This window comes from Simochromis diagramma, unplaced genomic scaffold, assembly GCF_900408965.1.
Source record: "Simochromis diagramma unplaced genomic scaffold, fSimDia1.1 OVJJ01000487.1, whole genome shotgun sequence".
In the NCBI taxonomy this organism is placed as follows: domain Eukaryota; kingdom Metazoa; phylum Chordata; class Actinopteri; order Cichliformes; family Cichlidae; genus Simochromis; species Simochromis diagramma.
Genome location: NW_024387305.1, coordinates 3,238,366 through 3,266,272, shown reverse-complemented (window position 1 = coordinate 3,266,272; position 27,907 = coordinate 3,238,366). Strand labels below are relative to the sequence as shown.

The 27,907-nt window shown below is 40.9% G+C and overlaps 1 protein-coding gene across 3 annotated transcripts; it reads left to right on the top strand.

Annotated features, from left to right (window-relative positions):
• Nucleotides 1-1,919: 1,919 nt before the first annotated feature.
• On the top strand, nt 1,920-27,907 carry mafgb (v-maf avian musculoaponeurotic fibrosarcoma oncogene homolog Gb). Of its 3 annotated transcripts, none has more exons than XM_040004483.1 (3): nt 1,920-2,330; nt 17,343-17,408; nt 19,844-27,907. In XM_040004483.1, exons 2-3 carry the CDS (start codon nt 17,373-17,375, stop codon nt 20,321-20,323), a joined length of 516 nt encoding a protein of 171 aa, XP_039860417.1. In that variant the 5' UTR covers nt 1,920-2,330; nt 17,343-17,372; the 3' UTR covers nt 20,324-27,907. The 3 variants fall into 3 exon arrangements, with proteins under 3 accessions (XP_039860417.1, XP_039860418.1, XP_039860416.1); XM_040004484.1 differs by lacking the exon at nt 1,920-2,330 and adding an exon at nt 2,458-3,240; XM_040004482.1 differs by lacking the exon at nt 1,920-2,330 and adding an exon at nt 2,458-17,211.

Here is a 27,907-nt window from a genome sequence, read left to right as displayed (position 1 = left end):
AGCGTGTCCAAGATTGCACTAAAGTAAGCATCAATGAAATCTTGAATTGTCAAAAAATAAATCCTCATTGAGTATAAGTTACACTCAATAAGAAATAATGTTTATATTACAAAAGTTTTGTTTTTCCAGTTTCGTGGCTTTGCATGTCGTGGCCTTTTAAAGGTGACATGGCAGAAAACCATTAAAAAAAGCAACAAAAAACTGCAAATCACTACAGTTAGGACTGGATATTAAACACATTTAAAAAATACTTTGCTCTTCTAGCCCAATATGTGTAGCACTGCAGTCAGTTTCTCTAGAAATTGACAAGCTAAGTCATTAATAATAATGCTGTGTCACATTGACACATCCTTTTTTTTTCTTTTAAGAAGAAGAAGAAAAAAGAAAGAAGAACAAGTAAATGATTGTGATATGTCCCCATGAGAGTTAGATAAGTACTCATCACAACGTGTTTGAACTACTGCCATAGAGCAAGCATTGCTTGCAAGACCATCAAGTTAGGGACAAAGAGACTCATTAAGACGCATCATCATCACCATCATCATCACCATCATTTTGTCAAATACTATCGTCATGTGCAATATTAATTTGCTAATACAAGGCATAAATTTGAGAATTTTATATTGCGTGGTTCTCTGATACACACTCACTGGTTATTTGGTCAGGTCATTTGGTCATTTAGGCATGCAGACGTGGTCAAAACAAACTCCTAAAGTTCAAACTAAGCGTCAGAATGGAGCAGATAGGTGGTTTAGAAAGGCAGTGAGTTCACTGTACTCAAATGACCTCTGCGGTCACCAGATCTCAATCCAATAAAGTGCCTCTGGGATGTGGTGGAATGGGAGATTCACATCATGGATGTGAATGCAGCTAACAAATCTGCAGCAGCTGTGTGATGCTACCATGCTATCGTGGACCAAAATCCCAGAGCAATTTTTCCAGCATCTTGCTGAATTTGTGACATGAGGAATTAAGGCGAAGGTATTACAAGCTGGTACAGGGTGTAACTTATTAAATGGCTGGTGAATGTGCAGGCTATATAAGCATGTTAATTACCCCCCTTTCTTCTTTATCTTCTTTAGCACCTTACAGAATAGTGAACTAATTTGAGTGTATTTGGTACATTTTGTTACACATTCGCGCGTTTTCAAACTGGGGAAAAAAATAGAGAACCTCTTCTAAAAAGTGGCTGTATTTTGTAATTTTCTCTTTTGTATTTCTCTCTTGCCCAGGGATGTCAAAACCACATACAACACACTTTGATCTTATGTGGACCGGACCAGTGAAACTCAACCTTTCTCTCAGTATACAGAAATTTAACTACAAATTTAATCAATTAGATATCTCAATATAAGAAAATGAAGCAGAATTTAAACGGTATGTCTGAATTCTTACATGATGAAAAAATGCTGCTGTAGTAAATCTGTGACTCTTTGGGCTTAAATTGTACGAAGTAAATGTGTGAAATACAGAAATCTATAATTTAATTACTTTGGGGTAGTATAAAAGGCCACGAGGAGGTCTTTATCGGTAGGAGCAGTGGGTGAAAACGTGTACATAAGGGGAGGACATAATTTATGTCCTCCCCTTTTTTCAAAGCCATCCAGTGTACAGAATTGAATTCTTTGCCGACCCACTCTGGCCGTGGGACCTTATGTTTGACAATCCTGCACTAGCTTGTAACATTAAGGTATTTCATAATTTTTTTAAGTGGGTAAATATTTCGCATTGAATTCTTTATTTTAATCTCTTTGTTTACCCGTTTTCATACCCTAGTCCCTATTTCAGCTGCATGTTCAACACAAAGGGGTAAAATTCCTAAAAATACACAACATTATTAAAAATAAATGAGTCATAAATGTGGAGAGCACTGTCTTTCACTTGTCGGGTGATAAATTTCCATTGCCTCTCAGAGCATCGCTGCTTTAGTGTTAGATGGTTGTGTCGCCGCTCTTTGTCCTATTGTTGGATCAGAGGTTCAAATGTTAGCTCTAAGTATAGAGATGTGCACAGCTGTCGTGTCACGCTTTCCACGCTGCCTGTTGTTAAAGCACACAGTAGTAGTGTCTCGTGTCTCTTTAAAAGCGGGTTGCGTAGATCCTTCATGAATGAAGCCACGTGATCCAAACATCATTTGACGTCTGGCGCCTCCGACCATAGACTAAAACAAGCGGGGAAGGAGTGGATATATCTGGAGACCTGCGAGAGAAGGCGTGAGCGGAAAAACATTTCTCCAACTGTCTGTCTTCTCCACACCGGGTCGACGAACCGTCGGCGGACGTCAACCTTTCGAAGCTGCGGGTGGGCGAAAGGCGCCGGTTTGACTTCTGGTGAGTCAGCTTTGTCGAAATCAAAACTGAAATGTCTTCAGAAAGTGCTGAATGTAGAGGTGTTTTGCTGAGTGTGCACGGCCGCCGTCGCTGCCGCTCAGTGCGGGCGCACTGCCGCCTGTCCCGGTGTGCGCTGCCGCCGCCGTCGCCGCCGCTGCTGTTGTTTAAAGGGCATTAGTCTGGCAGTGCTGAATCATCATCATCATCATCATCATCATCAAGGTCTTTGGTACATGCGCTACTGAAACGCGGTCGGTCGCTCTAGCTGCCACGCACTACCGACCAACCGGTGATTTCATAATAAGACAGACAAAGGGGGCAGGATGAGTGTGGCTGTCAGGCTGAAAAAGAAGTGTCGGAATTAGATGACCGCGCGGAGACGCGGCGGTGCCCGGGGATTCCCTTGTTTTGTGCCTGTTAAATTTCTAAATGTATAGTGTTTACTTAAAGCACCGAAACCCCCCTCGGTAACGGCACATAACCTCAGCTTTTTCTCTGGCTGTGCCTCGCATTTGGAGCGGCGGCAGCGGCGCTCACACAGACCGGACACATCCAGCTGCTGGTTCAGATGTGATATGACCGTTAGTCAGCTGTTTGTTAGCTATGTTGGGATTTAGGGCTCTCATATATGAGCGTCTCGTTTGCTCTCTGGTTGTTTAGCTGTAGGTAGAAATATAAAAATATGTAAAAAAAAAAAAAAAAATTCTTTCTGTTTTTTTTTTTTTTTTAAACAAGGCAAAACACGGCTGGCTGTCATGCTGGAGCGTCGATAGCTGTCAGACGCCCAGCGGCTAGCTACAGAGAGAGAGAGAGTATTGTGGCCGAACTGCCCGAGTGACTGTTTTGACATTTGCTTTGTGTCAGCCGCTTCACACAGACAGCCGCTCGCTTCGCGTATCACTCAGCAACAGTGAGTATTTTTTTTGGCGTTTTAAGGACTTGTACTACCGGGTTTACTCGCATAGAGTCTACTCGGTTTTCCGGCCGCGGTGCTGCTGCTGCTGGTTCACCGGCTTGAGCTCGCGGCAGAGATGCTGATTCATCACAACGTTCGTATTTCTCAACGTTTGCGCGAGCAGAGCGGAGGCACGAGGGAGCCATGGCAACATGGCACCGGCGGCAGGCGGGCGGGCGGACAAAGGTCTGGCGTAGAGGGAAGGAAGGAGGTCTGTTCACGGCGGTGAAATTAGACCTGGTCACGGAGTCGGGGTCAAGGATAGGTGTTTTTAAAATGGTCCTAAATGTGTACATTTTTGTAGTATTCAGCAAACACTAGTTAATTTATGTGCACTGGAGCACGATGTTTGTTATCTAGTGGCTTAACCCCATGATGTTTGAGTCCCCCAAGCCTTTGTTTAGGGGTTTTTTTCTGATTGCCTAGACTTCGGATGTTTTAAAGCCAAAGTAATTTTAATAAAAATCACATTCTGATAAATTAGGCCACGATACTGACGGCCAGAAGTCAGTGACATTCACCGTTTACGAGCGAAGAGGGGCGAAATAACGGTTAGCGATGTGAAATGGGCGGGTCTACCGTTTAACTTTTCTCAACTTCAACGGTATTTAACGAAGAAGCCACCAATGAGAGCGGAACATGCGGCTGATTGACATTAGAGAGTTACCTAGGTAACCGGAGCTTGGGTCCACTGCATACCAGGGTCAGATACAAAACGAGCGAATGGAGGGGGCTTCAGACCTTATAGAGTTAACCCCTCAACCTTTAGTTCACTTCTTAATAAAATAAATAAATACAGTCTGATTTTGCCAGATTAAAAACAAGAACCTCCTGTGTAAATATCATTAAAAATACAGACACAAATGAAGGCTGAGGGGAAGGACTGATTCCCATGGCGGTTAATGAACCCACACTGAGACGTGTGCTAAAAAAGGAAGCTATAATGCTGTGCAACAGAATTTCCTCTGATTGATCTCTTGCGGATGGGCCATTATCTTCTGCCTATGAGCGCTGCAACTCTTAAACACTGAAGAGTAATAGGGAAGCTCTGTGGGCACAAGAAAAACAGAAACTTCACCCCCCTAATGACTCCATATCAGCAGCTTTAGTTGGAGTCAGCACTCTGCAGAGTGTATCAAAAGTATGTAGTAAGCAAGTTGGCAAGTACTGTAATAGAGGGTCATAATGATGAAACAGTTGTATCAGTATTGGAGAGAAGAGCACCACCACCAACCCTCCCTCTTCACTGTCTTTCTTTCGCTCACACACACACACACACACACACACACACACACACACACACACACACACACACACACACACACACACACACACACAGATTTTTCCCATTTCCTTTTCTCATTGCATGTACGCACGCACACACACAACCTAGGGGCTAAGCTTTTTATACTTGGTATCAGTATTTAATCAGTGCTTGAAGTGCATTTCTCTGTCAAGTACTTTCCCATCCTTCCCTGGTGTTCGCGGTAATTGAACGCTGACCAATGCTTATGTGTGCAACTTTGCTGATGGTGGCAGAGCGGCGAGGCGCGCAGAGCAAAAGGGGGGGATGAAGGAAGAGGGAGGAAGAATGAGAGATGGGATTTGTGGAGAGATTGAGAACAAGGACCTTTTTGTCTTCAAGGCATTCCCCTGAAAATGCTGAGGCGAAGCAAATGCGCTCTCGCTTGACAGATGGCGTTTTCACTTGTTACTTACCACAGCTAGTTTCTTTGCCTTGTCGTGCGCGTGTGTGAGTGTGTGTATATACATGTGAGAGGTTGCAAAGAAAGCAGGAGATATAAAACACCTACAAGAAGCTAAGATCTTCCTGCTGTAGGGCTGTGTGTGTGTCTGTGCGTATGCCAAGCACCAAGGTTAAAAGCTGTGTGTGAGTTCCTGCCTGCACTGTTGAGGCGTAGAAAGGAGATGTAACAAAGGGAAGTGATTTTACTATCAGTTGGCCATTACAACATTTGGTGCATGGTGGTTGATTGCGTTCTATCTCTTCTTGTCTGTCTTGAAGCCTCGACGAGGAAGGAAGTATATGTGTGTTCATATACACTGTTTGATGCCCTACGTGTACGGTGGTCAAGGTGTTGAAGCATCATGCAGAGCAGTGATAGTCATAGTAAACAAAGGGCCTCACATGGAACATCTGAATAAAAATATCACACACACATATTGCTGATGAATGTTAAAATCCATTAATTTGGGTAGATATAACAGATTGCCTGAATGTTTTAAAAAAATCCCAAAACAAGCCTGAGACAACTAGTTCACAACCCCCATGCTTTTATTTTGAAAGCCCAGTCACTACTAAGGTCATTCTGCAGTCCAGTTCAGAACAAGATCTAATGCAGCTGGGGACAGTAGCTCTTGTTCTACTCTGGAGATCCGCTCTGAGCTTGAGGGTCACTCATACTGAACCTGCAGCAGGTGGAGAACGGGTGCTGCTGTGCTCTAACTCACAGAGGCTGCAGAGCAGAACGAGGAGCACCAGCAGCAGTTGAAGTCAGGGTTCCCATGTGCCTCCTTTCACGCAGTGTTTATTGATTTTTGGGTGGTTGTTTAGTTTTCTTTTAAGGTTGTAGGGAGTCGAATTGAGGTGGCCGTCAGGCTCTGCTCATGTGTGATGTAAAGCCTCCTTTGGCTGTGTTTATAAGGAAGGATGATTTACTGAGCTACAACAGGAGTTGGGTATATTCAAGATGGTCAGCACAATCTATAGACAGAGGTTAAAGTGGAATTTGGCAGATGAAAAAGACTGCTTGAATTGCCCAGCACTATCAGCAACACATCGTATGTGGATCCAGTGAAAAAAATTCTAGAGAGACTCTGTGTATTTTCATATATATATTTATATATGTCCTTTAAATTTCCTTTCTGAGCATTTCTTAGCTTCGAAAAATAATCCCTCATCTTCACCGCCTGTCCTTTTTTTTTTCCATCTGTGAGAGTGATGTTATCAAACTTTTGTGGAACTGATATTTTTTCCTAACTGATCAAATGTTCTGAGGCTGTTGCCAACAGCATGCCTCGGTTTTGTTACTAATGCTTAGAACACATATTTTATTTATTGGCTTAGAACTGTAAATCTAGTTTTTCCCTCTAAAATACATCAGCACCTATTAATTTGGTCTTAAACTGAATGTGGACACATTGATGTCAGTACCAAAAGGTTATTTTAGATCCATACCCAGTAACTGTGAACAAAGTCTGAGGACATGATGTTTAATGATGTTTTTGTTCTAAAGTAAAGAATTTTATCTTAAGGTTTTTTTCATGATTTTTGTATCCATTCTTGCTCTGAGATTGCATTGAAAAAAGAGACTGCACAAAGGCAGCGTTTATTGCAGGGCTACAGCTCTGGATTGCATTAGATTGCACAGGTGTTTCTGATATTGTGTCCACCTCCTCTGTATGTGTGTGTATGTGTGTCTGCGAGGAAGAACTCGGTGTTTGTGAACATAATTTCTAAGTAGTGTTTGCATGTTTATGGTCTTGTTTACTACTGGGAACCATTTCAGAAGTCTTGTTTTGCTTGCAGATTTCTAAAAGAGTGAGAGGGAAGTAAAATGCGATAAGTAAACACGGGAATAAAAGATTGAATTGCAGTGAGCGAGAGAGAGAGGAAGAGAGAAAAGGAAGCAGTGGGGCAGATCAATAGTTGAGTGTTTTTTCTCCACAGTAATGATGAAATATGGTGTAAGCAGATCTGGTGCATAATCATTGCTGTGCTCCACTGTTTTTTTTTTTTTCTTCTCAGTTTTCTTTTTTGCTTCGATGTGAGTGTGCAGCTTGTCCTTGTGTTGTTCTGTCTCCGAGTCTGTGTGTGTGCGTTTAATGTACCCGCCCTCCACAAGTGCTTCGACTGCTTATTTCATAACCTCCCTGAGAACCAGAAAGTGTATGAAAATGAGACAAATCTCATTTCAGCATGTCAAAGGGATTTTTTTTTATTTTATTTTTTTTAATGGAAAAAAGTTGAAGTTCAGTTTAAGTTGTTGATCTAGATTTCGGTCCTGAATCGATTGTGTCGTGCACTTCAGTGATCGGTGAAGTGATATTGTAGTCTTTGAGTAAAGTTATCAAGTTTTTCCTTTGTGGGCCTTTGGGCTTATTTTGGAGCTTTTAGAGATGCCGCCAGTTAAAAAAAAATAACACTCACACATTCATTCCATACCTCACCAGTGATGCAGCCATGAGATATTGTGATTGGCTTGTAGCGGCGAAGATGCAAGGCCCTGGTAACAGAAGTATCCGCACCAGCGGTTGTCTACCAGTTGCATCATCTCTATGCCAACTTGCCGCATTTTTTAACTGCAGTGTGACGATCCCAGGATTGTGGTATGAATTTCTGAAGCTTTAAAACACACACAAACAGAGTGGATCAATGCCAAGGAGCAAAGAGAGGGAACAGAGATACGTGTGCGTTGAATGTGGCACCGGCTTTGCTATCACCTGTGGCATTAAATTATTTCCAAGCAACAATGGTCCTCCGGTGTCTCGACTGAGTTTTCATTTCCCCTCCTCATATTGAAGGCTGGCTTGCAAAGTAAACATCAGACCTATTCTCAAACAAAACAAGTGCATGTTTTAGATCTAATCACCTTCAGAGTGAGCAAATGTAGCTGATGAGGAATTAGCGTTTAGGGCCTGCTGAAGCTATGGAACCTTTGTTTCATTGTATTTTCTGCATCTTTTTTTCGTCTTATAGTCATGAAAAAAAGAAAAAAAAATTATATATATATATGTTATTAATTCCTTCTCAATCTGTTTGACCTTTTTGTAGAAGCAGCTGACTGCACCTAATGATTATTTTCACCACCAAGTAATGTTACTGCAGTAATCTGTAATTTCTTGTCTGAGCTGTGGTAATGATTTTTCCACAGTCCAAGGTGACATCTTCAAATGCTTTGTTTGTTAGACAGTCCATAACAGATATTAAAGTTAGTTCCACTAATTGCCCTTTTGGAAATGGGCTTTTTGTCTGTGACTGTCAGATAAATACAAAATAAAAGAGTAGAAAAATCTACTTAAAACTCACTGTTTAGAGTAATCTGAAGTCTGAGCTTTTGGCTCACAGGCTCAAAGAGGCTGTTACTCAGTGCCTGTACAAATATTTTGTATTTATAATGTCATATATACACAAAGAAAAAGTATAATGGGTCCAGTTTTAGCCTGGGAAAAGCTGGAAGATCAGGCTTTTTAAATCAGGAAGTTGTTTCAGCACTATTCACTTCACAATTCTTGGCATTTAATCGTGTTTCTTTAAAGTAGTAGAATTGTTTATGGTTTTTACAAGTGAAGTTTTGTTAGTCATGTGTTGTTTTAAACTGCTGCGTTTAGCAGGAGGATAAATATCAGATTGAAAGGAAGCAGGCAGCACTGCTTCGGTAAAATGTCCACATACTCTGCCCCTCTGTGCGCATTTAAATATATCGTAATACCCATCATACCATCTTAAAGGAAAACCTTAAAATAGTCACGGAGAATGTCGCAGTGCAAAAGAGACCACTGCCCCCGAGTGCACCTCTGTAAACCACAAACACGTCTCCTCCTCCCTGTGGTAAAGGTTTTCTGATGATACTTTCCCATTAATGTGACTGATAATGATGAATGCCTCCCCACAGAGTCGCGCCGTGCTTACTTTGCTCTTGGACTCGAACTTTCTCTTTGTCTCGAGTTTGTATTGCTGACCTGGGATGCACGGCGTCTGGGTGAAATAAACTTATAGTGTCGTTTAACTTATCCCTGTCTCCCTCGCAGCTCTGTTTGTATGCATGCACACGCACACACACACACACACACACACACACACACACACACACACACACACACGCACACACACACACACACAGAGAAATGACTTAACCTGCGCTACATGCTTTCTCTCTTCAAAAAAAAAAACACTTATGAAAAAAAGGCGCCAGAGCTCAATTGCCTGACAGTGCAGTTTTTTTTTGCTTGTGTTGGGAAATTTGTCATCACACTCCGACTTACTACCTGGAATGGGAAAAACGTGTCGACGCCAGGACTTTTTCTCGCCTTTAATAACGCACTTGTCTCACAAACACAGACACACACGCACACACACGCTGCCCCTTTTTAACTCTCAGTAAACTGTGAAAGTGATTCTATATAGGTTTATGAGGGGCTAGAACATCAATGTCAAAGTGATTTTAATTACTAATAATGACTTAATTTGTATAACACTTTTTAATACACACAGTGCTTTAAAAAGAGAAATGCGTAAAAAGTGTGCATATGCCAACAAACAGTACATACAAACACACATTCACTGGCAGGGACCACATCCTCAATTAGATTTGAAAACATGTTTTGTAAGAGAATTGCAGGTTCAATAAGAATAGTTCTTTAGGCTGTGTTTTGAAGAGGACCTCAGTGGAAACTCAAGCTCCCAGGTGAGGCAGATCCACGTGTGCTAAGGAGGGGTATGTGAGATGAGAAAGTGGATGAGGGTGGGGCACGAACTACTCCTGACATTCAGATAAATGATCTTGAATTCAAGAATGGTTACATACAGGCAATGGTGTGAACCACAGCAGAAAAGTAAGGGCAAAATTTAAACTAACCTATGGAAATTAGTTGTGTTAACAACTCTGCCTCCAGCACCAGCTTAAAAAAACCAGAGAGCTGAAGGAAACTTACATTTTTCTGAATGCCAGCAGTTGTGACGTTACTTTCGATGTACGGTGTCATACGCTCATGTCACAATGCTTCTTTTTTTTTTTTTTTTTTTTTTTTTTCAAAAGTTGGAGTAACTACAATTTTTTTCTGACTTGGGTGGGCTGAGTTGAACCATTTTGCAGACCGGTTATGGCCCCCAGGCCACATGTTTGACACCCTTGGTCTAGACTCCTCTTCTCCATGACTTTTCCTGTGTTTTCTCCATCTCCTCATTCTGTCTGTGTTATCATGCTTATTTCACGCTCTGCATAACCTCCAGTTAATAGCTTCCTTTCCTAAAACACACACGCACACACACTCTCAAACACACATAGCCCATACTAGTGACTTCTCTCCTTGTCACTCCTCAGCTCCTCAGACCCAAGGTCCTGTATCGCTGCTCCTCCCTTTTCTCTACACACAGGTTGCCATTATCTCTGATCTGATTCCTAATTCTCAATTAGACTCCACACAGAGCTCATCGTTAATTATTTACCGACTCCCTCACCATCTTCGGCCCACACGGGATCAATGAGAGCTACTCGCTCTGTTTTTTAACAAACCCAAGGTGGACTGCTGCCAGGAGCTGAGTTTTGTAACTGTCTGAGGTTTCAATTCACTCTCCCTACGTTTTGCTCCCTTTATGTCTTTCTGTCATGTCCTCTCTACGACCTACTGTGCGCGTCTACTGCTTCACTCAGCTGCCATCCTTTGTGTTTCCCCCCCGCTATTGCTTAGAGAAATGCCTGAAGGAGAAGACACAGTTAAAGCAGTTGTTATTGTCGGATTATTCAATAAACGCAGCAATGCCACTGCATCACAAATGACTTGTGACTCTTACAATCTATTCTTGATCATTGGCTATATATGCTCACTTGTTTATGCGCGCAAACACCCACTTGTAGCAGCCCCCGGGTCATTTTTGGAGCGCCTAATCTGGCCATTTATTTTCCACTGTGTGTGTCTGCAGCAGGCCACCGGCTCTTAAATAGCAAGTCTCTTTCTAAGAAATTCCTCTCTGTGTGGCAGTAGAGGCCGGGGCAAAAGGTTCTCGCAAACAAGATTAATTAGAGCTCCGTCTGAAGCCAGCCGCACAGAGAGAGTTCATCATCCTGTTTGTCTGCGAGAGAAAGCAGTCTATGTCTCATCATGCTGTGTCCTTTGTTCTTTTTAATCTATCTTTATTAGCCCCATGATCACATCCTGCTGCACTATTACCCTGGTTTTCATCCTGGGTGCAAGACAGAATGATAAAAAAATAAAAGTCAATGGCAAAACTAAAATTAGGAAGCTTGATTACCAGCAAGTAAGAAGATCTTACGTGTAATGTCATGGCATAAAAGAAAATCATTGCAAATGCATTGAGGTGATTTAAAGGTGACTACTGGGAGGCTGACCTCCTCAGGCAGGTTGTTCCAGTGCAGAGGGGTCCTGATGCCAAAAGCACAGTCACCTTTAAGCAGCGATTTATATTCTGCTGCAGCGTGGGCAGCTGGAGACACTACAGTTGACTTGTAACTCATTTCATAGGTCTTTGAAGCCAACTACACATGCATAGTTGGTGCAATGTCAAGTCAAATCTCTGCAGACGAGTCTGCATAGTCAAGCAAATCGGACAGACATGTGGAAGTACACTAAAAACCTTATGCTGACAAAATACACATCGCCTGGACCCTAATAGCCTAATGAATGTGAAAATTGTAAAACGCCTGTTCATGTGGTTAAGCGACCCTAGCTCCCTTGAAAAGGTAGGCCTGAGACAGCGCATGACTATCTCAATAAAAATCTCTTTAACTTACTACCAAATACTTTGACACTATGAAACGTGCCTCTTCCCAGTAGATCATGCAGTCATGAGTAAAGCCAGGAAAGTTGGACCCAGTAATCTAATAGTTCACATCGAATGTGAAGTGAAGTTTTGCCTAGCATCACGGCAGCAACCTGGTTGAGCTTTGGTCATACGCGAATCGTTCTCTAAATGTTATAACTGTGCGCTGTCACCAGGGGGCGCTGTCAAAAAAACGACCTGCCTGTAAGCTATTCTCGTTCTTTATTGTGATGTTGTTGGTTATTCAGCTTAGCTCCTTCTATTTAACAGAGAGAAGTTAAAAGAAACAAAGAACTTCTCTGTAGTGAAGTGAAACTGAGTGTTAAAAACAACAGTATTTTCTATGCTTCTATCTTTGTTTTGAACTCTGCTGCCACTTCCTTTTCTGTTCAAGTAAACTTTTCAACCAGTCAACAGTCTACCTTTGCATAGCATCATTGCCGTCAGATGTGCTGTTGAATACGTAGGTTGCTTGCATGCTTATAATACTTCACTATGCATAGCCAATGGAAACACAGTGTTATGAATACAGTCAACTGGAAAAATGATAAATATTTGCCTCTAGCAGGCAACAGGATAAGGAGGAATCAAGGCTCATACAGGGATCAACGTGTCTCTTATGCAGATTGGGGAACAAAAGAAAAAGGCCTGAATGAAGGAGGATATGTCAGGTTACTTTTCTCCCAATCAAGAATGTTTAATTTCATTTTGCTGTAATCAATAAAAAAGGGTAGTATAAAATTATTCTTGAACCCACAAGGACATCCAGAGGGCGGTTAACTTCTATCATTGCCACTTTTGTTGTGGAAATTTTTTTGTTGAGAAAGACGGTCAGCCGACAGATAGTTGTCGCTGAAATGTTTGCCCGGGGAGTTGCAATATGAGCCTTGGGGAAAATAAATGCTTGAATTTATTTATTTATTTTTTTCCCCAAGTCTGAGTGTGGATGTATTGGTTTTATTATTAATAGCTCTTATTTGCAAGACTATCCCCCTGTCCCTTCTGTGGGATTTGATTTGTCAACAGGAAGAGATGTGAAGTCTTTTCTTTATTTTGTGTGTTAAAGAAGGTTGAGGGGAGAGGGAGGTGGTCAGCAGTGGTTTCATTGCATTGGATCAGCTTCAGAACTTTTCTAATTGGAGGTTTTAGTTGTGGTCGTTGCTGAGTTCAGGGTTTTGGGGGGGGGCTTTATCCCCCTACTCGTCCTCCTCCTCTCTCTCCCCCACTCTCTGTACTCCACAGCTAAGCTCTTACAAATGTGTTGAGGATGCATTTTCACCGAAATGCTTTCCCACCCCCCTTCCTCCTCTGTCCTTCTCCTCCTCCTGCTCCTCCCTATTCACTTGCTTCTCTTTTTCTTCTCTTCTTTCTCCCTTGTCATTTGCACCCCCCCTCGTCTCCTCACACCCTGTCCTCTCTCCATACTCAGCATTTTTCTCGGCTGTGGGTGTGATGTCTCTGTGTAACGCTAATCAGCTCTGGAGACGTCAGCATTCTTTCAGTCCTCCTTCACCACCAGCGCCCCTCTCCTCTTCCTCCTCCTCTTCTTTTCTGTCTTCACCTTGCTATCTTTTTTCTCCCTCCTGACTTTCTCATCTTTTTTTTTTTTTTTGCCTTCCAACCATATTCTACTCATCTTCACCGCTTCTCAGCTCTTCTGCCATCCCTGTCCTCACATCCCGTCCTCCGTGTTTGTGTGTGTGTGTGTTGTCTCTCTGCTGTAACCGTAAGCAGCTCTGCTCTTGAGTCGTCAGCGTTCTTTCAGTTGCTCCATAAAAATACAGCCTGCCACAGCAAAAAAAAAAAGCTCTGTTGTAGCAACAGTGGCTGTGGCATTGACCACACCGCAGCGATCACCTAACAAGCATGATGGGAAGGACACCCCTGGCCCTTTGTGTTTGTGTGTCCACCCAAGATGAATGGCGATGCCTTTGCTCAGCAGATGATCCTCAACCTGGGTGACTTACAGATGCCCCAAAAAGACACAGTTTGTTGCAGTTTTATCCTCTGGTCTTAGTCAGTTTTTTAAAATTTGTTGTTGTTGTCTAACCATGATGGATTAGGACATACAGGTTTTTGTTTTGTGTTGCTTCTGTAAAGGTGACACAAGGTAACGCAGACTCTGATTTACCTGTTTGCAGATAAATTATGCTTATGTATGCAGTCACCCTCAAAGAGCCAATTAATTAATGCTGAGCGCTGCACCCAAAATTTTTATCACTGTTTTTTTTTCTAGTGGTTTTGCAGTTTTACACACTTTTTTTTCCAGGTGTAAACAGAATGTTAAAAAAAACAAACAAACAAAAAACATTAAAAAAAAAGTAAAGTGATGAAGTTCTGGGGGTTTATACTGTGTCTTATGACACTGCTTGTAATTCCTCAGTGTTTGGTTACGGTTTATAAATCTGATTACATTCGGTGGTGTTGTGATAGAGCAGAATGATTCAAGAATAGACCTGGCACCTTTTTGGAAATTAATTGGCATTTATAAAGTGGAAAACTGATTTATAAATGTCTATGAGCCACAAATTTATAGCCAACACAGGATCACCAGTTAACCTAACTGCTTTGAATTGTGGGAGGATGCCAGTACACTCCACACAGAAACACTCCGGCTGCCCTAAAGATTCAAACAAGGAACCTTCTTAATGTGACTTGATGGTGCTAACCACTGCACCACCATGCCAACCTTTTATGTTGCGTATATAAACATCTAAAGTGCCTTTTAAAGTGCTTTTAATTACGACGTTAAATGTGGTATCAAACCTCTGCAGTATGCGAGTACGACATTGTTTAAAACGCTTGTGTACTCGCAGTCAACCATTTTGCATGTGTGTTTTATTGTGCCCCGCTGGCATAGCAGCAGGGTAGTATGTGTGTGTGTGTGTGTGTGTGTGTGTGTGTTTGGCAGCATGCTTTTTGTTTCTATGTAGATGGAGGATGGGGGGGTTTGGGCACAAGGGAAATAAACCAGTGCCTGTCAGGGAAACAGCCCCCTTTATGCCCCCTCTGTTTGCATCAACCCAACCCCCAGCAGCTAACCTCAGTCTTCATGTCTTTGATTCATCTTTTGTGCGAGCGTGCACCTCAGCTGTGGGAGGCTGCATCCTAAAAAAACAGAAGAGTGCAGCGGCACATTCAGCTCTCAAGAAGAAGCACTTTAATAAAAGATTGTGTTTAACTGACTGATCGTAACTCATTAAGAAGAACCTTAAGTGCTGAAATCAAATGCTTTAAATGAAGCTGTGCCATTTCTCCATCGGATTAAGCCTCGCATGTTATTGCGCGTTTTTTGTTGTTGTTGTTTTTCACTCTTCACCACTTCCTTGAGTTTTAAACTGATTTTTTTTTTTTTAACTTGCTGTGCATTTGACATGTTCTTTTGTGTGTGTGTGCATGCATAATTATTTGTATGTTTTTCTTTGATCTGCAGCTATTTATATCTGTAGGATTTGTGGCAGTGCATGCACAAACACTGAAGCCCCCTCACAAACAGACAGGCAGGCAGTGATGCGTTGTGAGGGAGGCTCACTAACACATTTGGTGTCTTTTGATAGAAAAAAATGAAAAGAGTCGTGTTGCCCGGTATCATTTAAATGTCATCACACCTAAGAAAGGTGTGATAACGCCTTCGTAGAAATTAGTCCAGTGAAAAAAGTTTCCACCTGACCCCCTCAGAATAGCTTTATTATAATGAAATGATGCAAACCACCATACTGTGAAACTGTTACGTTTGAGTTACAGGCCCTCAGAGTGCATAGGGGTGGATCTAAAGCTGTTTTGTTTTCCAGCATATTTGAGCCCTCATAACTAAGAGTACATGAAATAACCACATAAGTTAGACAGGACTGAAAAACACATTTAAACGTTGTTGAAAACTGCAACCAAATCCATTTTATAACCACTCCAAATGATTCTAGTCTAAATGAAAATATTTTTTTTCTATAACTTTAAGCATCAATAGCAGGGGATATATCATAGACCCTGGATCTTTGATCTGTTTTCTGATAATTCACTGGAGAAAACTTCAAAAAGTACATTTTAGGGTAAACTTTCAACTTATAACACCATATGATAGGATAGGTGGCTGGTCAAAATATGAAAGGTCTCCTTTGTTACAAGGCTAATCTTTTATCTTGGATTCTTTCTGAGTCATCCAGGGTACCAGTTCTTGTTTCTGTTATTCTACGCTGTCTTCTTCTTTCGGCTGCTCTCCTACATCATAGACCTAAAATTCCAACTTCTACAACAACGACTTCTGAGGTAAATGAAAGGCAGCATTCATCTGTGATATATCCCGTGACAATAATGCTCAACGTTAATAAAGAAACCTTTCTGGATTGTGACACTTTGAGGGTTTTTTTGTGTGTGTGCATGTGCGTGTGTGTGTGTGTGTGTGTGTGTGTGTGTGTGTGTGATTTGGGGGCTTTAAGACTGATGTAAATTTTTACATCGTCCATTGCTTTGTAAGGTCCCCTTGTGAGGCTTTAATCTGAGAATTATTGCCATTGCTGTCTCTGTTTTTAAAATGGATATGACGACTTCGGGCTTGATTTGACTCTGAATCTGAGGGATGCTGCATGCTCATTGGCTAATGACTCGTGATTGACAACCATATCTTGTATTGTCCTCCCCTTAAAGGGAAGAAGGGAAGAACAAAAAGTCAAGAGAGGAGAGCAGAAATTTGTGTTGCAGGAGAGAAGGGAGGGAGAGAGATCCGGAATCTGCTGCGTCATCATGACTGGTCTCATGATGATCGCTCAGCACCAACTACAATAGCCGCCCTTTATGAACACACACAAACACACAGGTCACCAAACAAAGATTCTCATTGAGAGCTTGCGGAGATGCTCATCATGGAGCCGTGCGCTCTAAGGGCTGATCTCATCCTTTGCGTTTCCACGCTCGGTCTTTGTTGACTTCTGATTCACACATTTGTATCTCCATTCTTTTTTGTCTCGTTTCCACTTTGGTGCAAAGGCATCAATGATTTCATTTTTATCCCCAGTAGGTGTAGGGCTATATCTGTTTTCTGCTCATCTTTGGTACGGAGAATGTGTGTGTGCGAGCGTGCGTGTGTGTGTGTGTGTGTGTGTGTGTGTGTACGTGTGTGTTTGTGTGGACGTTCTAACAGTTGGTTTTCCCCTGGAGTCCTTCCCACAGTTTTTACCACTTCCTCTTCACTCACACTCATTTCATTCCTATTGGCAGAAAGCCAGCCAATAAGAGCGCAACAACACAAAGGTAGTGGGCAATGTCAGTGTAACCACAAGGAAACAGGAAGTCAGGAAAATTCTAAGAAAAGTTTCTGTCACTTTCACTCATACAATCTCACCCCGATACAACAGTGGAACATGCTCCCACAACATAGTAGATATAGATTTACCATGTCTCCACTCCTCTTGGTAGGTATTGGTTTGCAATTTTTTTTGATTGACTGTTAGAAGAGAGGGTGTCCTTAAACACAGTTTATTTTAATGTTTTTTTTCTGTGATGTTTCTCTGCTTATGTTTTGTGCTCTCCTGCATCTCCACAGGTTCATTCAGAAGAGCAAGGCTCTTGTGGCATGACGACGACTAACAAAGGAAATAAAGCCTTGAAGGTAAGCAGGTGCATGTTTCAATTTTATTTTAGTTATACAGGGTAAGCTGTTGGGTAAGTTAAAAACCCTACAATATTCTAGAGAAATGAAACAATCAGATGGTCCACTAACAGCAGGAACTTTGGGAAGAGAAAACTTTTAACGGGAGACCTCTAGCAGAACCAGGCCCAGAAAGGAGTAAACATCTGCCCTTAAAGGTCGGAGAATGAGCGGAAAGAGAAGAGAAAAAAGAAAAGGACACAGAGCCCATAACAACATACGGGAAAAACACAAAGTAGTAGATTAAAGATAATGATATGCAGCAGTGGCATATAAATGCATGGCAGTGGGAAGAAGTGCTCAGGTCACGGGAAGTCCCCAGCAGCCTGAACCTATGACGGCATAACTAAGGGATGCTGATACACCAGTAAATACTCATTTCATATTTATTCACAATGCCATTTATATTGTAAGGGAAAAACCCCAAGATATTAGAGAGACAATCCCATATGAGGTGGTGATGGCAGAGAGGAAGAATGCCTTTTAACAGGAAGTTGACTGTGGCAGAACAAAGCTCAAGGAGGGGCCGTTATCTGCTGAGATTGGGTGAGGGGAAAGCAGAGAAAAAAGGAAAGCATCAAAATCAATACCCCTATCCCTAATGGACAATTTTGTCTTCTTATGCTTCTCCTTTAGTGATTACCTACCCCAAACTCAGTACAGTTTGAGGTCAAAGATCAAATGAGAAAAGAAAACTTTCTCAGAGGACCGCAGAATTTAAAAAAATGCCCATCTGAAGCCAAAATGATGCTAGAAGGAAGGCACACCTCTGGGCTTTTTGAAATGCCTCTGGGCAGTCATTTTAAAGGATTATGTAAATGAACTTGAATTTAAATAAGCAGATGGGAAGGTGAGGAGGGAAAAGAAGAGACAAAAAGAGCGCAGAGATATCACAGACAAGGAGAACAAAACACAAACTACAGAGTAGAGAAGAAAAACATCATTCACATGTTGTAGCGGGATAAACACACGAGGCATGAAAAACATATGCTCAATGCTGGGAAGTCCCCCCAGCAGCCTGACTCTCACGGCATAACTAAGGGATGGTTCAGGGTCACCTGATCCAGTCCTGGGAGCTGGGAGCTGGTTACATGGGAGAGGGACCTCCTATACTACTTCTAAAAACTCTTCTTTGAATTTATCCAAAATAAAATGACTAAAACCATTAAACACAACCTGTGACAAAATAATTAAACATCTAAATGTAATTGAATAAGGAGCTTGAAAAGAAACACACACACGTGTGGTATTCATATCTGGTGGGGACATCGAATTGACATAATACTTTCCCTAGCCTCTCACCCTAACCCTAACCATCAAAAATGAATGCCTAAATGAGTCCCTAACCCTTACTAATCCTTACTAGCTCTCACTAAAAAACATTTTGAGTCTCAAAAATGCCTTCAAACTTATGGGGACCAGAATCCTGGTCCCCATAAGGGCTGCTGGTCCCCACAAATATAGTGAACTTCTAATTTTTGGTCCCCACAAAGATAGGAATACATAGTCTCTCACACACACACACACAAAGTTCTCTGCTGCTTGTCCAGGACGTGGTGCAGAGGGTGATCTGGGTCCATTTATGTCTGTTGCCATTCACCACAGTCATCTGCTGACCTTTGCATCAGCTGATGGAGGAATCCAAACTGTGATGATTAAATCAAAGTTTAACCCTGAATTCATGCAGTAATGAAGGGGTTTTTGTTTTTTTGTTTATTAAATCTTTCCAGTGCTGCATGTACTCATTTGTGTTTTTGTACAAGAAATATTTTCCCGTTTTAAAGCATGACAAAGTCTACATTTGCAGGCTTGAGGGTTTGGTGGTGGAGGGAATGACTTCGCCTCTTAACTGAGGCCTGAGTCATCATGTGTGGTAACCCTAACCCAGTAGTTTGGAGAAAGCAAAACAGTGCATGGTAGGATGATTATTTTCTTTGTTCCCTGATTGTCAACACTTAGGATAACAATTTAATAAAAACTCCAGGGGCCAGAGTTTGTTGGGGTTAAGCTTGGGTTCTTCAGGATTTAGAAATCGGTAAACCACAAACCACTGTTTGAAATGTGGATGGTTAAATCATGTCACAGATTTAACACGTGAATTATTTTCAATATGTTGTTAACCAAGCCACCTTTAATGGTAATTAAGTTTAGAGAAAGGTCATGGTTTGGCTTAAAGCACAACAGCTGCCACTTCTTCTAAATCTCGGTTTTCTGGGTTGGCAGGGTGACACGTGGCCACTGAAGAGTCTGATACAGGTCTGAATGTTCAGGCCACATAAACTTTTCCTGGCAGTAACAGATAATATGAGGTCTTAAAGGTGTCAGGCGGGGCTTTTTACAGTCAACTCATTGCTGCTTTCTCTCTCTCACTTCTCTCTTTTTCCTGTGTCCTGCAGGTGAAGCGTGAGCCGGGCGAGAATGGCACCAGCCTCACAGACGAGGAGCTGGTGACCATGTCGGTGCGGGAGCTGAACCAGCACCTCCGAGGGCTCACCAAAGAAGAGATCCTGCAACTGAAACAGCGGCGGCGCACCCTGAAGAATCGTGGCTACGCCGCCAGCTGCCGGGTGAAGCGTGTCACCCAGAAGGAGGAGTTGGAGAAGCAGAAGGCTCAGCTGCAGCAGGAGGTGGACAAACTGGCCAATGAGAATGCTTCGATGCGCGTTGAGCTGGACGCTCTGAGGTCTAAGTACGAGGCGTTACAGACCTTCGCCAGGACTGTGGCACGAAGCCCCACTGTCGGGGTCGGGGTCAGGGCTGGAGGGGGAGGGGGAGGGGTGGCGTCATCGGTCATCGGTCCGCTCATCCCAGGGAAGGTGGCGACGGCGACGAGCGTGATTACAATAGTGAAGTCAAAAACAGACGCACGGTCTTGAGGGAAGGGAAGGGAGATGAAGGTGCATCAGGATGGAGCTTAGCTGCATCTGAGTCAATCTTCCCCTCTGCCGGACTCCTCCTCCATCTGCACTGACAGACAAACAGCCGGGCGGCCTCGCTTGCATCGCCACGGCACGCTCCTGTCACGTTATCACTTCTGATCAGTGCAGATGAAGGAAAGGATGGAAGCGGAGGAGAACTCTTGTACCAATGCAGGACAAATACACAGGGTTCCTATGGGCACTGAAGACCCGGAAATCCCAAATAATATGAAAACTGTCTTATTGCTGATCAAGAAAATAATCTGACATTTGTAAATACTCAAAATGAGAAAATTCCAACAGTTTTTATTTGGTTTTCGGTGCTCAGTGCTGGTGAATCTCTTTTTAAGTAAGTACATAATAACCATGTCACGAATTTGCACACAGATTTGAAGAGGTGCCTGATCGAAATAAAATGTATAAAATTGAAATTTGGTACATCATCAAACAATCCTAAACACATATGAGAATCAGAGCATTTATTCTTGATTAGTTCTATGGAAATCATTGAATTTAATGTGACCTGCTGATTTGAGTGGCTGCAGAGAGGCCCCATCTTGTTCCACCTAGCCAAGAACTTTTTTCAGAAAAGTACTATAGAAGATATATATATTATACAATGGTGGTAACTGTATTTCTACTGTTTTGTACTGTGTTGTCATTCACATGAGGTCCAAGGTGTATTCTCTGTGTGTGAATTGTTATATATCAGGAATTCTGTGAAATTCTGTGGCGCGTGTTCGTTTTGGTATTGCTATATTTGGGTAGCTGTATTTTTACTTTGTTTTTCTTATGGTCTTTTTACTTTCAAGTCACACTCTCGCGTTCTCTTACCTACTCTTTTCTCTGTCCTTCGATTTTTCAACTCCAACTGGCTTCCATTATTACATGCAGTACTTCCTGAATTTTATGAAAGGAGGAGGGGGTAGGCAATTAATATTTACCAAAACATATTATAGGAAAAGGAGATGACGTTATTTAATTCGCTGACCTTATTTTAGTGTGGGAATTTTCAGGGAAATGGTCATATGAAGATAAAAGCCTCTTTGAGTTTTGCTTCAAAGTTGATTATTCAAGACATTTGGAAGGGCAAGTGCCTTTTTCTCCTAGTGATATGCATAGAGAAGAAGTCAAAAGGATAACTGATGAACAAATAATATGATAACTTGTGGAAGGATGGTGGAGAGTCAGTGTAGATGTGTTGCGTATGCTTGTGCTTTATAGCATAAACTGACCAATCAGGAGTCAGCTAGTGACAGCATTGAACTCTTCCCGTACACTGTTATTTGAGCTGTGTAATAGCACGTAATGACGATGATGATTATTAACGGTTATGTACCTTGGCAAGTCATTTGTTTAAAGTGGACCTATTCTGCTCGTTTGCATCTCTATATTTTTATTCTTGGACTCTAGAGAAGCTTTGCATAAGTCTCAGTGCAAAATGATCCCTATTTATTCAACACTAGTCCTTGATGCAGCCCTTCAGGTCATTTCTGTGTCTGACATGAGCTGCTTTAGCTCTTCACCCTTTTAAGGCAACCTTCTGGTAAGCAGAAGGATTGACCAATGAGTTGAGAACATTCAAAACATGGTTTCATAGAGTGGCTTTGCATGATTCAGAGTTGAAATAATGCTTGTTTATCTGATACTGGTCCTGTATGCAGCCCTTCAGTTCAGTTATAGCTCCATTCCCTTTTCATTTAGGCTGTATTCTGATTGGCTGCTAATCCTAAATAGAAGATCTTTGTCTGTACTCACAGTCCAAACTATGTCCCTGAAATTACCAGGGGAATCTGCTCTCACTGACATCATACAGGGCCAGAAGTAGAAAAACAGTCTAAAGCTGAGCTGTCTGTGCGTTTCACTCACAGGTTGTTGTTTTTTTCTATTTGTTATTTGTCCATGATAATGTATACATATGTAGAAAGAAAGGAAAAGCACAATAGGTCCTCTTTAAGTGAAAAGAAAAATGGAGATTAGCAACAAAAAAAAAAAAGAGCCTGAATTTTATTCTTGCTTTTTTTTTTCTTTTCTTTTTTTTGGTCTTGTTTTGGGGTTTTTTTGCATAAAATACATTTGTCTGTTATAAACAAAGTCTGCTGTAGGTTACAACACCTGCAGGAAAACCTTTGCCTCATATCAGAGCAATTTGGGTTGCACTTTTCTTTTCTTGTTTTTACCCGCAAAACTTACAACTGCAAACTGCAACTGTGATTTCTGACAGTGCAGTCAGCGGGCATGGGTGACAAACATTTCTCTGAATTTCACATATTTCACGCGGGCTTTACCATAAAAAGTAGTGTTACGTGGTGTTCTATACTTAAAGAATCTTTGTCTATGTATGGTGGAGTCTGGATTTTTATAAAGACAATTATCTTTGCATCGTTTGTAATGACATGTATAAAAAAACAAAACAAAAAAAAGGTATAACAAAATCTGTTTGATATACAGTATCTCTCTATTTTGCAATTGTACCAAAAGTGGCTTAACTACTGAATAGCTTTGTTTTTTCTCTAGCTACTAGGCACGTGTGTGTAGCCGTGAACTAGTGTGTGGTGTGCTGTGTAGGTATGTGACGAGGTAATATAACGTTCCCTATTTCATGGATATGACTTTGATACGTGTTTGATTTCAGGCTGAAGCGGGTGATGACACAGTGAGTAACTGCACTCTTTCTCAAATCGTAAAGTCTTTGTCCTCCCCGGCCCTCATCGTTCAGCTCCAGCCCTGCAGACGTGTTAGATCATTTGCTAAACTGCACTTTGGCAGAGTTCACGTTGGCAACGTATTTCTGAGCAGGCCTCTGTGTCTTTATTTTTGGTCTGTGCAGCCTGTTGCAGATAAAGTGACCAACGAGATGAGGAAGTTTTATGGTTAACCTCACACACTGCGTTGTGTTGTGTATTCAGGTCATCAGGCAAAGTAGCAAATATGTGAAACTCTGCTGAAGGCCTTTGTGGCTGCATCACAACCACTCCTTCAATAACTTATTTTTATAGTGTGTGATTAAAAAAATATTTTGTTTTTGTTTTTTTTGCTTCTGTATTTTACACGGTTATGTGTATTTAACATCGTTCCAGTTGTATCTGTTTTTTTTTTTTTTGTTTTTAACTGTTCTTGAAGTGTCAGGGAAGTGAAATAACAATTGTTATATGGTGTTTTATGAAGTGAAAAAAAAAATCTATTCTGCTATTTAATGGTTTGTCTGTCAAAGAGTGAGGTTTACCTTTGAGTACAATTGCCTCAAATATTTTTTAACCTGATTTTAAAGCTGAAAGAGAAGCAATTTACACAGATGAAAACATTACATACATGCAGCCTTTTACCTGAACTGCTACTTCTCCACTGTGAAGAAAAATGGGTTAGCTCGCCTACTGCTGTGCAGTTACTATGATAAGTAAGGAGTGTCTTCATCTGTACAGAAATAGAAGTCAAACTGGTGAACAGTGAAAAAGGCGCAGGAGGATAAATGGGTTTGTGATTGAAAATATTTTTTTCTCCGTAGTCTTTGAACGGATAAACGTTCACACGTTCAGTCAGGCGTGAAACCAGAGAGCTTCAGATGTCAAATGAAAATCACTTATCACACCTAATGGTATTGAGCAACAAGCAAATTTCAGTATCTCATACAGTGTATTAACGTGTTTTCTCCATATTAAAGAAAACGCCCTGTTTTGTACGTCCTGAATGCCGTTATCTGAGTTTTAAAAATGTATTCTGTCCCTCTCCATCAGTCTGCTGCTTCCTGCCTGTCTCACTGATGTTTTTCACTGGCCAGCTGTGCGTGCATGTGTGTGTGTGTTTCTGTCTAGCTATCTTTGTGAGGACCGAAATCTGCATTCTATACTTGTGAGAACCAACAGTCACTTGTGAGGACACACACACCGGTCCTCACAAGTTTGAAGGCCTTTTTGAGGCTCAAAATGTGGTTTTAGTGTCAGGGTTACAACTAGGTTATGGTTAGGTGTAGAGAAAGTTTGGGGCTGCTGGATCATCCAGACTCTCCTTTAAAGTTCCTGTTAAGCTTTTCTGCTCCTCTTCTCCTTCCTCCGACGGTCATCTTTGGCGTTGTATTGTAGTCGATCCCTTCTGACTAATTGATCCATGTATTAAGCTATTGTGGAGATATTCCGCTTTTGAGCTAACAGAAAGAGCGGTATCTATTAAAATATCAGCTAAAAACATGATATTAAAATCAAAAAGGTAGACAGGTCCCACTAACCCTGTGTGGAGTGGATTTAGCCTCCACAGAACACTGAGTCTTTTAGTTTTTGTGCTTTATTTTGTGCTGTTAAATCAATTGTGAGGTCATTCACTTTTTAGTATTTATCAATATCCACACAATTTTCTGTTAGTTTTATAAGTAACACTTTATTTACACACTCTATAATATACATGCAGTCTCAGTGGAAGGGGAACCTGTCTAAACCATCCGATATCAACATAATATTTTTTTATATAATTATTTTAATATTTTGACTAAAAAATGAATTATAAACCTTATTTCTTACACTAATAGAACCTTGTTGGTTTTTTTTGGTTGGTTTTTTTGGTTGGTTTTTTAGGGTTAGGCATTTATTTTTAATGGTTAGGGTAAGGGGCTAAGGAGGCCATTATGTCAATGAAGGTCCTCACTAAGATAGCTGAATGGGCTTGTGTGTGTGTTTGTGTGAGACATCATATAAAACAAGAGGAAACTCAACTTGTGTTGAGACTGTAAGTTATGTCAAATTGTACAATTACGTGTGCTGCTTCTCTGTGTTTTTATGCTCCTCTGGTTTCTAAAAAGAAAAACGAAAAAAAGAGAGAAGCATTCTGTGTAAACATTAATGTGTCAACATGTGGCTGCTGTTAAATAGACACATCTAATTATGCAAACTGGCAAAATCCAAACTCCTGCCTCACAGGAGCACTGACGCTATCGTAGTCGTTTGTCAAGTTGTCTGTTTTCCTGACTGTACAGTGTGATGTGACGAGGTTAAAGAGCTAATGTGCGGTGTTTAGCTTCTTCTTCTTCTTCTTTTTTTAAATATACCTGGTAAATTAAAATGTCAGCTTGCCTCTGTTTAAATCTGGCATATGTGGTGTGGCTTACCCACTTTCACTTAGCAGTTAACTGTGAAAACACAAAGTCTTCAAATTTATTTATTTAGGATTTTTTTTTTTTTTTTTTTTTTTTTTTTTTTTTTTTTTTTTACAGGGATGCACCATTTTTATTGGCAGATATTGGCTTCAACTCCCATCAGTTTATTCAGCAAATAAGACAGCATTCAAAAACTGCAGCAACTGATGTTTGTTTGTTGTGCTCCATCAGTTTGGTGTCCATTTCTAGCTCAGAATGGGTCTCTCACATCCAGTCAGGTGCATGTGTCTGGACGACACCTAGAATACAATATTTTGTTTTCTGAAACTAATGATGGCTTCCTTCACTTAGATTGACACATCTGTTGACCCTCATATTTAGATTTCAAGAGAACAGCAACCAAATGCAAATGCAACAAAACCACTTCAGACCTCAATGAGGTTTCATTACGAAAGAACTGGCCTCACCTGGCCATAAAACTGTTCCTCGGTCGATAACAGTATTGGCCTGATATTTTTGGCCATTTGATAAACAAAAGTATACTGTGTGTTTTAGTAACTCAAACCCCCACTTTAGATGAGTAACGGACTTGTAAGCAGTTTATCTCTTATGTCATATGAAAAAGGTTGAAGTCTTTTACATCTGATATTCAGATATTTGTATTTGTAGAGAATCCACGTCAACATTTGTTTTTAAATTTTGTGTTGTTAATAAAAATATAAAGGACAGTAACTACAATGAGAGACAAACAAAAAAGAGAGTGAGAGGACTACAGAGTGTAGCAGCGATGCAGTAATACAGTCACTACAAAAAAAACAAAGCAAGATTTAATTAAATTCCACAAAGAACATCCAACTCCTCTCAGGCTTGTAGAACTGCAGCGACTTGTTCCTTTGATAAGTCCATAAAGTCCTCAAACCGCTTCACCTTACTGCAACAGGTTGTTGTTTCGAGTTTGTTAAAATGATTTCATTTGACTGTGCAATTATTTCAGAAGCAAAAATGTGTTTCAGAAACCTAATCTTAACCCTAGCTGAGTCACCAGTGAGGTTAAACATTGTTATCTGCTTAAAATTTCACAATTGGTGCATTCTTGTGTTTTTATTTATTTTATTTTTTTTAATCCGTTTCTAACCGAGAATGATGCAGCCGTCATGCAAGGCCTCCTGCTGACCTGTAGAGTTCTTATTTTTGTCTTCCACATTTAAACTTCTTGTGGCGTTTCCAGTGAGAAACCATGTGCCACATCTCTAAACAAACAAAAGGTTAAACATTACACAAGTTTAATCCAGACTATCACTCAGCAGACACGGTCAGCTGACACCTCAGACCTCCTGTGATTGTCAAGACATGCTGACCTTATTTTCTGCCACCCCTGCAGGGGTCGAACCCTCGTCATAATGAAGCTTTTCATCACAAACCCTAAAACAACTACTCAGACTACATCTATAAATATTTTACAGAGACAGAAAAGGAGTGGTGGAGATGCGTCTGATAAAGCTCTTAACCATTTACCACTCTACTTATTCTCTCCTGCTTTAGTTAACTCAGCAGCCTACCAAGCCCTTCTTCAAAACCCACACTTCTTCCAGAAGATGCAAATCATTAACTCCTTATCTTGCTGCTTGGCCAATCGGTATGCAGGCATCCAGTGATTTTCCTGTGTAGTGAGTCACGCCACTGGACTCTAAAAGCCCTTTCACCCACCGCTGATCCTGATCGATAGGAGTAAATGAACCAAGGATTCCTTTGATCATTTTGTTTCGTGTTTGCATCAATAGTGATGTTTGTTTTTTGCGTCCCAGGTTCATACCCAGCCTGCATCAAATGTACAAATAAAAAAAAAAATCGTACAGAGTTCAGGTATCGGCACATTTAAATTAGTATTTATTTATTTTTTATTGTAGCAGTGTCCCCGTCAAATTTGACTCTTGATGCGAGCATTCAGCCAGGTTCATCATGGGATTTTTTTTTAATTTAATTTTTTTTTTTGTGTTTCTAAATCTTACACATGGAAACACAGTATAAATAATGGTCCGTTTAAAGCCTTTGAAAAGTAGTGAGTTTGTGTGAATATGGTGTAACCTAATCAGAAAAGCCCTTGTAATAGGAAATTCTGTGTTTTGTAATATTTCTGTAAGGGATGTAATAAATTATTCTATGGCAGTACTTTCTGTGGGAAACTACTTAAAATGTGACAGTCTTTGTTAATATTTATCTTCCAATTTAAATTATTGTCTTTTTTTTTTCTCTCTCGTTCTTTTTTTTTATTTTATTTTATTTTATTTTTTTTGCAATTTGTAGATAGTGACGATGACAAGGTATGGGTAATCACGAAATTAACTGTTTCATCATCGGTCCGATGCATTGTTTAATTTATTGATGTATATAGTGTACGTTTGTTGATAAACAGCTTACTTTATTTTGTATATGACCAATAAACATGTTTTAAAATGGAA

Bases quoted from the DNA above. Each gene is read 5' to 3' on its own strand.
- mafgb (XM_040004482.1), top strand. From the start codon at position 16,861: ATGTGTGTGTGCGAGCGTGCGTGTGTGTGTGTGTGTGTGTGTGTGTGT. The intron at 17,212-17,342 runs GTAGGTATTGGT...GCATCTCCACAG, and splicing joins CCATGTCTCCACTCCTCTTG to GTTCATTCAGAAGAGCAAGG. The intron at 17,409-19,843 runs GTAAGCAGGTGC...TGTGTCCTGCAG, and splicing joins AAGGAAATAAAGCCTTGAAG to GTGAAGCGTGAGCCGGGCGA.